This window comes from Hirundo rustica, chromosome 18 (assembly GCF_015227805.2).
Source record: "Hirundo rustica isolate bHirRus1 chromosome 18, bHirRus1.pri.v3, whole genome shotgun sequence".
Taxonomy (NCBI): Eukaryota; Metazoa; Chordata; class Aves; order Passeriformes; family Hirundinidae; genus Hirundo; species Hirundo rustica.
This window is the reverse complement of record NC_053467.1, coordinates 12,062,489-12,073,725: the sequence shown is the minus strand read 5'-3', so window position 1 is coordinate 12,073,725 and position 11,237 is coordinate 12,062,489. Positions and strand designations below refer to the sequence as shown.

General features: G+C 39.7%; 1 protein-coding gene across 1 annotated transcript; it reads left to right on the top strand.

Moving 5' to 3' along the window:
- Positions 1-520: 520 nt before the first annotated feature.
- CSNK1D (casein kinase 1 delta) lies at positions 521-11,237 on the top strand (the record flags this gene model as incomplete). Its single annotated transcript, XM_040082048.2, has 4 exons — positions 521-669; positions 1,251-1,422; positions 1,732-1,871; positions 10,260-11,237. Coding segments are annotated over 4 exons (512 nt in total), but the record flags the coding sequence as incomplete, so codon positions are not given.

Genomic DNA, 11,237 nt, shown 5'->3' with positions numbered 1-11,237 from the left:
CTGAATTCACTACAGTATTCCTTTTTTTGCTTTGTAACTAGCATTTGGCTTGCCATTTAAAAACAAATGTTCGGACTGTTGTAAGTTCAAAATGTGGCATGACTTATTTGGGAGATTACGTTTTTTTGTGTTTTTTGATGTTGCAGACATGAATCGCTGTATGGCTTAACAAAGAAATGCTGTTCCATGTCCCCCAATAAATTATGTTCAGTATATTCCAAGCAGAGTTTTAAACCTCTTCTCCTGCACCGTTTTTCAAAGAACTGTAGTATTGGGTTCTCTCTGCTGTTGACAAATGAGATCTTTGCCTGTTCTGTGATAGAAAAATAATTTATTTTTCAGGGTTGACATCATAGTGTTCCCTTTGGTGGATTTCTAGTATTAGATCATTATTCTTTTTTCTTATGTTGAGAAGATTCCCTGCTTCTCAGGTTTGAGGTGGTTTGGGGTTTTTTTGACTCAGAATTACAAAAAGCCAATGTGAAGCTGAAGATAAAAACCAGACTTTCTTTAATTACAGCTGAATTTGCCACGTACTTGAATTTCTGCCGTTCTTTGCGTTTTGATGACAAGCCGGACTATTCCTATCTAAGGCAATTATTTAGAAACCTCTTTCATCGGCAGGGGTTCTCCTATGACTATGTATTTGACTGGAACATGCTGAAATTTGTAAGTAGCTCACATAGCTTTCTAAAACCTTGATTTTTTTAATGGTTTTGGTTGGGTTTTTTTACTACATTGTCAGTTTGGAGTATCTTAACTGATACTGTACGATTGTCTTCCATTTTTCCTCCTGGCAACTCTGCTGTATAGACAAAAAGATCAGGAAATGAGGAAAGGCAGGAGATACGGGATCCGTGCTGTAAGGCTTGGATGACAGCTAAATTACAGTTACAAGGCTTTTAATGTAGAAGGGTTCTTTTAATGTGCCCCTTTAGGGCAGTCGCCAGGATAGGTTCTGAAATTATTGCTTCCTCCCACCTTGATCTTTAACATGGGTCGCTTGCAACATCTGAGGAGATGTCCTGCTGCCCTAACAGTGTGTGTGTACATTAGCATTTTGAAGAATATCCAAGTAGCTGTATGAACAAAAACTATGGCAGTTCTCAAGAAATTTTACCAAAGGAGTTGATGCCCTATCAAACTTCAGTTCACACATTGTCCAGTTCTTTCTTTTCAGTATTTTTTATCCAAACATATACTTGTAGGCTCAATAATCCCCCAAGTTGTTCACTACCCTTGACTCCTAGGGTGCAAGCAGAGCAGCTGAAGATGCTGAACGTGAAAGGCGAGAACGAGAGGAAAGGTTAAGACACACACGAAATCCGGCTGTACGTGGATTACCCTCCACTGCTTCTGGCAGGCTAAGAGGAGCGCAAGATGCTGCTCCTCCTGCTCCACTTACCCCGACTTCACATGCTGGTAAGTAAGCAAGTACCTGGGTAAGTGCATTTTGTAGGCTGCTCTATTTGGCAGTTTGTCTCTGGGCAGAATTTGGCCTTTTGGTTTGTTTTTTTTTCTCCCTTGCTTTTTCGGAGATTAAAGGTAGTTGCATATGCTCATTGCCTGGCAATTGATACTTGTATTTCTGTGAAATGTCGAACAACAGCCTTGATTTCTCATTTGGTTCTTTGATATTTTTATGTCCAAACGGCAAGAGTGCAATTTTTCCAGTGACCGTGTTAAAATGGCATTTCTCATTATGTTAGTCTAATGCAGTTTTTCTCACAGCCAACACCTCCCCTCGGCCAGTATCGGGTATGGAACGAGAAAGGAAAGTGAGTATGAGATTGCATCGTGGTGCCCCAGTCAATATCTCTTCGTCTGATTTAACAGGCCGACAAGATACGTCTCGCATGTCAACTTCACAGGTAAAAAAAAAAAAAAAAAAAAATCTGTGTATTGAAAAAAATGAGGGCAATTTGATAAAGTTAAATTGCCAAAAGAACTTACCAGGTAATTGATGTGATTTCATACTGTTTTTGCAGATGATGTTCATTCATGCAAATGCTTGACGCTTAGCCTGAATGATGTGGGTATAAAGAAATTTTCATTTTTACCTTGACAGCAATGAGAGGATGCAAAATTCTTGAGTTGCAGCATTTTAACGTACCGTTATGGGATTAGCTCCTTGACTCATGCAGTTTTTTATATCTGTGACCAGCAAAGAAGCAGGGTAAGAGACAGTAGTGAATCGTGTTTCCAAATCAGCAGAGCAGAGAATATTGATGCAGAAAAGGCAAGAAGCATTTGGTGAAGAATGGAAGGTGCAGTAGCGAAGAAATATTGTAGTGCAGGGCTCTTAATTTAGAGTCAATAAGAGGCCACATACATGGATGATGGATATGTCGCTCGCTTGAAGAGAATGGCAGGAGGATAAATGATGATGATTTAGCACTGAAATCATCCTTACTGTTCACAGTGACTTAGCAAAGAAATTTTAGTAATCTTTCTTTTTAGGGCTGACAGTGTTTAATGTGTTTCTGACTCTATGCTATAGCTGAAACATTCCTTCTTGAGCGTATTGACAGTCTTGTCGCAAACAGCGTGTGGCTTGGCTTTGTACGAGTTACTTTCGGTCTTATTTACAAAATGGGAATCGACCGATCTGTAGACATTCTGCAAGATTTCTGGGAAAGCAGTATGTTAGGGGGACTGTTGCAATGACCTAGGGGTTTTTCCACCATGCCTCACTACTGTGCAGGAGCTCTAACCGCATAATTTTTGCCAGGGGCTCGTTCCTCATTGACAGAGCATGTTGACAAAAATTCACTCAGTTCCTTTTGGCTTCATCATTTGATTAGCATTTAATTATTTTTGGATAGTACATGTTCTTACATGTGAAATCTTGCTGCTAGAAAGAACAGGTTTTTTAGATGGGGGCCAGGTGGATATCACTAAGGAAGACTGAGGGTAAACTGGGTTTGAGAAAAAATTCCATTGTGATAAAAGCAAAGTGAGTGGCATTTGAGGGGGGGATTTAAGCTGAATGAGTTGTTTCACCATGTAGCTGCACAGATGTTTTTGCTTGCACCAGGGATGATCAGTTCAGGAGCAGAAATGACTGGGCAAGAGTACTGGATAGGTGAGGTTTTCTGTACTGGCTTCGGTACAAGTTTCACCACCTCAAATTGTTCACTGAACTGCTATTCTTGCCACCAGAAATTCTCATGTTGAAGTATTTTTAAATAGTATGAAAACAAAGAGGGTAGAATTTTGCACAGTAATGGATCTTGTAAATTTTCATAAATACCTGTTAGAAGAATGTAAAGAAGGTGTAGCCGGACTGTTTGCAGCAATATCCAATGAACAGACAATGGAGAGTGGGCACAAAGTGAAATACAGGAAATTCCATTTAGACATACAAAGAAACTTTTTTTACTATGAAGGTGGGCAAGGACTCTAACAGGTTGCCCAAAGAGGTTGTAGAGTCTCCTTTTTCCAAAATACTTGCAGCCCAATTGGACATTGTCCTGAGTGGCCTGCTCTAGTTGACTGTGCTTTGGGTAGTGGGATTGGGCTACATGATTTCCAGGGGTCCTTTGTAACCTTGGATATTCTGTAAGGCTGTGATGCAGGCTTCTCCCTGAACATTTACTTTAATGTAAGGATGGTTTCTTGGAAAAGTGTATATGTCAGGTCTTTGGCATTCTGAGCAAATCTCAGATGCTTTGCCTTTGTTAACGGTCAAATAAATAAGAAATAGCTGTAACAGATGGAAATGCAGTGATGTCACTTGATTGTTTTAGGTGAAAGTACATCTTTTCTTGGCTATGTTCGTGACATGTCGCTCAGTGTACAGGTGAGCCTATTGTAAACATTTGAAGATACGAGATATACATTTCGTCTTGTAGATTCATTTTGGTTCTGCCTAGCTTGTAAAATGTGAACACTGTGAGAGCAGTGGACAGTTTTCTGAGTGCTCTTTAGACATCCAGATGTATAATTTGTGGTATGGGCCAAGAGTATGATCTGGCTTAATGGCACATTCCATACCTGCTCTTTTCAACACTCTGCTCTGAGTATAGGATCGCTTGGTTGGCTTCTTTACAGTCTCAACAGCGGTCTAGTCAGGATCTTCTCTTGAGTTTGTTAGAACTAATAATTCATTGACTGCTGTATTAATTTAGTTTTTAAGAGAGTGAACCACTCTTGTTATCTACTCATGGCGACCAAATAACAGTGCGTGACTGTAGTATAATTTTAATAGATTCCCGTGGGCCTGTTGCAATTGGAAGGCAAGAGTGATTTGCAGGAGAAATGGGTTGGATTGGAAGGGACCTTAAAGATCACCTCATTGCAGCCCGCATTCCAAGGGCGGAGAACCTTCCAGTAGGCCAGGTTACTCAGAACCCCATTCAGCTTGGCCTTCAGTATCTCCAGAGACAGGGAGTCCATGATCTCTCTGGGCAACCTGTTCTAATACCTCACTGCCCTTATAGTAAAGAATTTCTTCCTAATAAATAAATCTATCCTCCCTCAGGTTAAGGCCATTCATCCTTGTACTGTCACTACGTGCACTTTTTACATGCCATGTGAACAGCCACTCTTCAGCCTTCTTGTAAGCTCCCTTTAGGTATTGCAAGGCTACTCTCAGTTCTCCCCAAAGTCTTTTCTTCTCCAAGCTGAAGAGCCCCAACTCTCTCAGCCTGTTTTTGTAGGAGAGGTGCTCCAGCCCTGTCGTCAGCTTAGTGACTCTCCTCTAGGCTCATTCTAACATTGTCAACATTGTTCTTGTGTCAGGGACCCCAGACCTGGACACAGTACTCCCGGCGGGGTCCCATAAGAGCAGAACAGAGGGTAAGAATTCCCTCTCTCGAGTTGTTGGTCACTTTTCTTTTGATGCAGCCCAGGATGCGGTTGGCTTTCCAGGCCGCAGGCGCATATTGCTGAGTCACGTTGAGCTTCTAATCCGTAAACACCCCCAAGTCTTTCTCCCCAGAGCTAATTTTGATCCATTCTTCACCTATCCTGTACTTCTGCTTGAGGTTGACCTGACCCGACCCACGTGCTGGACCTTGCACTTGATCTTGTTGAACTGCTTGAGGCTCCCAGAGACCCACTTCTCAAGCCTGTTAATATCTCTCTGGATGGCATCTCTTTCCCTCCAGCATGTTGACTGCATCACACATCTTGTTGTTATTAGGAAATTTGCAGAGGATATACTTGTTTCCACTGTCCGTGTTGCTGACAAAGATGCTGAACAGCGGTTGTCCCCATACACCACTCTATCGCTGCTTTCCACTTGGACATCAACTCACCAATCATAATTCTTTGTGCGTGACCGTCCGGCCTGTTTCTTAACCACAAAGTGGTCCGTGTATCAAATCTGTGTCTCTTCAGTTTAGAGACAAGGATATCATGCGAGACAGTGTCCAGTGCTTTGCACAAGTCCAGGTGGGTGACGTCTGGCTCTTCCCTCATCCACCACTGCTTAGCCTCCGTGTAGAGGGTCACCGAATTTGTCAGGCACAATTTACTTTTAGTGAAGTGATGTTGTCCGACACCAATCACCTCCTTATTCTCCGTGTGCCTTAACGTAGTTTCCAAGAGGATCTGTTACATGATTTTGCCAGGCACTGAGGTAAGACTGGCCTATATTTCCCTTTATAAAACTGAGGGTTATGGTTTCCCCTTTTCCAGTCAGAGGGAATTACACTGAACAGCCATGATGTCTCAAATATGATGGTTAGTGGCATAGCCATTTACTCAGCCCATTCGCTCAGAACCCATGGATGTATGTCATCTGGTCCCTCAGACTCATGCACTTTCAGGTTCCTTTATCAGTTCCCAAACACAGTCGTCTTCCACAGTGGATGGTTCTTCATTTTCCCAATTCCTGTTCTAATGCCTCTCTGCCTTCAGGCCTTTGCCTTCTGCAACTTGGGTGGAGTGGCTGAAACGCTTTACTCGGAGTTCAGCTTCTAACACTTCCACTTGAGCTTGTTAGTGAAGATTCACTTTTCGTTTTCCCACTTCTCACTCTATAGTAGGTGAGATAGTGCAAGTTGCAGGTGTTGATTGCTTATGCTCTTTACAGTCTTCATAATACTAAAAGTGGCTCTTCTGCAATCACAGTTTATCCTTACATGTTAGCCAGGTTAACAGTTACAGCCATGAGTTTCCAATTATCTTTATACCTTATTCTTAGGAAAGCATAAAGTATTTGAGTTATGTGGCAAAGTCAATAAAGAGAATTTTGATCGGAGAGATATAAGAATATAGAGTCATCTGTATCACTTCTTATTTAGAGAACCATAACAAATAGCAGTTGTTTGTCCATTCGAAGTGCTAGTTTCCTTAGTAAGTCTTAAGTAAAGTAAATACTACCACAGGTCCTTTTTCAGGAAGTGCTTAAGCTATACTCCTGGTAGAAAGCAACTTTTAGCATTTGCCATGCGCATCTACGGATGTTTTCTGTTAAGAACTACATTTATTAGAGTCCTTATTTATAACTTGGTAAGTTAGGTTTGTTACTTCATTTACTTTATGCCTTGGTTTGGTAAAGCAGTGGTGCATCTGTAATCTCCACCTCTGTTCGTCTAGAGGAAAGGCTGCTGCTTGTTAAATTATGGACAGTGAAATGCACTGGTTACTCAAACAAGGAAAGCTGCATGTCTCTAAGTAGAGTTCTTAAAGATGACTACTCCATGTGTTTATCTTTCTTTTAGCCAAACTGAATTCTGATTGGGTCAGACTGAAACTGAAAAACTAAGGCTGTCAATGTGAATAATAGGAACCAAAGATCTCTAATGAAAACTAGTCATCCTCAGAGAAATGTAATGCTTGTGGAAGAATGGGAAGCATAGCAAAATAGGTCTCATTTATTCCCTACCATGTCTATGAAATTGTTTGTGAAACTTAAGTGGTTCTAATGAAATCACGTAAATTCTATGGCACCTGTTATTCCGTACTTTTCTGGATTATATGAAGTGAGTGCAGCAGCAAAAATCCTACAAGTTGTGAGTTCACATCAGTGATAAACATCAGCGGGAGCTGAACGGTCGAGCACAGTCTATTTAAATGTGTATTCCTGCAGTACTCCAAATTCTGGTTAGGATGAAGGAGTGGAGGCCATTTTCCTGTATGGGGGAACTGTATCTGTGGTGAGTACTGACTGAGGAGGCAAGTGTATTGTTGGCGAGGTTAGTGTGGTTTTGTAATCAAAGGGCACGATTTCCTCCTTGAATCTATGTATTACACAGTAATGAACAGATGTTACTTTGTGCCGTTAGTGAGATGGATTAGGAGAACAGATTGTACACTGTAAGAGTTTCAAATCTACTTCTTTCAGTTTGTCTGAAAGCTAAGAAAACGTCTTGAGTGAGTTGGTGTAGTGTTTGAGACAATGATTTTAACAAGAATTCATGTTTAAGGAGAAAACCTGTGAAGAACCTATTGCTTAAAATTAAAACCACTCACAAGTAAAGAAAGGCAAAATAGAGGTCTAAGTGAAGGTACTGAAACAACTTCTAAAATAATTAGATCATCTGTCTGCCTTTGCATAAATACTGGATTCATTTCTAGGTGATGTGTTCAAGTCTAAAGCAAGCCTAAATTACGGGTCTGGACAGAAAATCATACCAGCTCTTAAAAGATCCTTCTGCTCTTAAACTCTCTAAGCAAATTGTTCCCTAAGTTGCCTTTATGCATAGTTTTTAAATGTTTAGAGGTGTAGTAAAGGAGGTAGTAAATGAGGTAATGACTATTGCAGTAAAAACTACTTTGAATCAGTTCTGTTGGTCCACATGCATAGACTGTATGCTGAAACCAGTGATCATCTCAAATGTAGTTGTGCGGGTGAGTAGTCTTCATTTCCTTCAATGAAAGGTTCAGTCTGACTGCTCGTGGTTACACATTAAGTTGTTTAATATTTTTTTTCTTCAATGTAGCATATTCAGCACCCAACAGTCAAAGCTGTGGCAAACTCCTATTGCTAATAGAGGTATTCTCTCTGTAGCTGGAAGGAAAGATTGAAATGCTACGCAAAGAACTATTTGATTAAGTCTCTTTCACAGAGGAAGTTTTTAGAAGACTATAGCCAACACTGGCATTGAATAACTTGAGTGTTGTGCCATACTTCCCAGTGCTTCTGCCTTTTCCATTTTCACATCTGCAAATCTTTCTCCACATACCCATCTTAACAGGCATCATACTTTGCGTTGTTCTTCCGACCCTGTCAGCTTCCTTTGAGGATTAATGATGTGTTTCTTTTACGTGTCTCTTAATATGATGGAAATGTCTTACGGAAGTCTGAAATCAGACCTTCTCAAAAGATAGAGTTGCTACTGCAAGTTCAGGTTGGATTTTTATTAAGACATCTATATATTGGGGCAGTGGAACTGTTAAAAATTGCTGTCTTTTCCCCTACCTCAGAATAGCATTCCTTTCGAACACCATGGCAAGTAGCTGCTCGTCTCCTTTCGTTGGAAGGCAGCACTGGGTGAGTGCTTCTCATTAGACACCAAAACTTTGTATGGGGTGGGGAAAAACCTCTTTGGAAACGTCCGACTTCGCTCCTTCTACTCGTGTGATCTCATGGTTGTATCTGTGCCTTCTGGTCAGATGCTTGATGAAGCATTGATTTTTCTCCAACTTAAAAGTAAATGTCATTCCAAAACCTCAGTTATTGCTGCTGTTCTGCTTGGACTCTCAAACAGAATTGACAATAACAGTGACTTAAAAGGTCCCTAAAATTGCTCAAGTATCAACAATAAAATAAATAAGTCAAAATTTTAGCTGTATGAGAATTACGTCTTTCCAAGGATGTTGATGCAGCAGTATGTCATCCATTAAAAATAGATCTGCTTCAGAATCAATAGAAGCAAAATACTTGTATGAAGATTCAATTGACAGTATTGCTCAAATGAGGCTCTGTCTTGTCTTGTCTTGTTGTGAATGGGATGTTCTACTACAGCTGTGTCCATTTTTCACTGTTTTATATTCTTCTCCATGCCTTATGAGCTCTCCTTTTAAAAATACTCAGACCTGTTCAGATTTATATTTAAAAAAACATTTGCATACTACCGAGAAAAGTTGATCATGGGCATCTCAGAGGTAGACAGACTTGAATTTGGGTATTACAAAGTCCTTTCCACTGTTCAGTGCAGTGGAGGTTTCTGCCTTTCTGTATGCAGCTTTTGGCTTCTTAGTCTCTTCTGCTTTTGGCAATAACAGGTTCCATATGCGAAAAAAGGAGCTTTCAGTTGGAATCTGAACCTTAATGGCTGAGGGATGCTTTTCTTAAGTATTTCAAGAGCTTCTTTGATTTGCTATTTATTAATAAAAAAGCTGTGAGATTTTTCTGTTCCTTAATTAATTCTGTTGTACAACTCTTGTCTGCTGTCTGTTTCTCTATAAAGCCTAAGCTTGCATTAATCCTGTATCTCTAGTTGGTGAAGAATTCTGCTATTTCTCTTCTGTTTTCTCCTTCTGCTTCGTGTGCTTGGCTTACTCTGCACAAGCTGCTTTGTGAACAGTTCATAACATTAGGAAGATCCAACTGTAAATTGCAGCTTAACACTTTAAAGACTCATTACCAGATCTTAGTTAAAAAAAAGAAAAAAAAAAAATTAAAAAAACCCTTTGCATTGAAAAGTCTGGGTGCAGGAGACACGCAGATTCTGGTTTGGGTTGTGCTTGCGTTAGTTGGCCTATACTGTATGCCTTAGTATTTGAAGCTGTTCACAACTGAAACAAATACTAAATACTGATCCAGCTGCTTAGATGTTTCTCGCTTCTTAAATTGCAGAGATGTGTGGTTGTTTTTCACTTTCATGGTGAAAGTGGTCCTGAAATAATGGTACACTTTTACTTCAATAGGTCAAGCTATGGAAATACAAGAAGTATCTTTTAACGCAGTGTCCCATGGAAAGTGAAAAGCTATTGAAAATAATGAATTTCTTTTTTACTTTCTTATTTTTTTTAATTAATTATCCATTGAGTCTATTACTACGCATTCATAGTGTTTTCATCTGGTTGGTTCTTTCTTCTGCAAATGTTCATGTTCTAATTTTCTGCAAAACATCCTCTCTGGCTGGAAAGGCGAATTTTCCATGTTAACTTGTAATAAAAAATGAAAATAATAGGGAACTTAGCGTAGCTGCAGGTGGGTGTGAAACACTGTATTGCTCGTTGTATTTTAAATCCACACACACTTAAATTTTGGCAATTAATAGTTTAAAAGTACGTTGCGAGACAATTGTTTGTTAACTGGAAGGATATATGCTGATGTTGTCTTATTTTTTTGGCTTTGGTAGATTCCTGCTCGGGTTACTACCAGTGTTCTCCAGTCTGCTGTGCACCGATGAAAATTATTTTGCCATGGAGGGCAGATAATGCATGGCTGATCTCCCATGTTACCAATGGCTTTACTAGCAAATATAACCTAAACTAGAGTGGAAATTGGAGTTCTCCATGTCACCTAAAAGGCACTTGGAGGAACCTGCGGAGACTCCAGCAGCTGCCATTACAGGATGCTTTTGCCAGAAACCCAGTGACCTTAAGAGAACCCTGTGGTAACAGGGCTGGAAAAGAAAGATGGTTTACAGAGTTCCCCGCCTGTTACTGGATGGCTATTTCAGTTTTCCCTCCACAGGCGGCAGACTTTACTCCCTTTTTATTATTCTACTGTAATTACAAATCTTTTACTTGGTTTAAGAAAATTTTTTGTATCATTTTGCTAAAATTATTGGCTTACTTCTCTGTAAAGAACTTTTGCTTTGGTCTGATTTAAAAATGTAGAATATAAACAAACCTGAACTAAAGACAATGACTTGAAATTTCTTGTTTGAAAGATTAGTCTGCCAGGGAACATGTAAATGAATCAAAACCATCTGATGTTATTTAAATTGTTCACTTTCACGTATTGTCCAATCCTGAGTCGGCTTTCTCATGAAATTTTAAAAACTGTTAGAAGTTTATTTTACTGTTTGCTGTCTTCATTCACCCTGGACATTTAACTTTCTGTGTAGCACAAAGGAATTTTTAATACTCATTGTTTCATAGAAGAGGAGAACTAAATACTCTGCAGGAGAGTCATAGGTATAGTAGAGATTGTAGTAATGGATTTTTTTTTTTTTGTAAAGAACATGAAGGACAAAGTGAGACTGGCATTTGAGGGATTTAGAACTAGAAAGCTTGTTCTATCTGTCTGCTTAGTTTGGGTGAGTCTTCACTGAATTTGCATGTTTCCTTCAGTATCTACATGTTTATAAATAAATAAATAAATACATCGA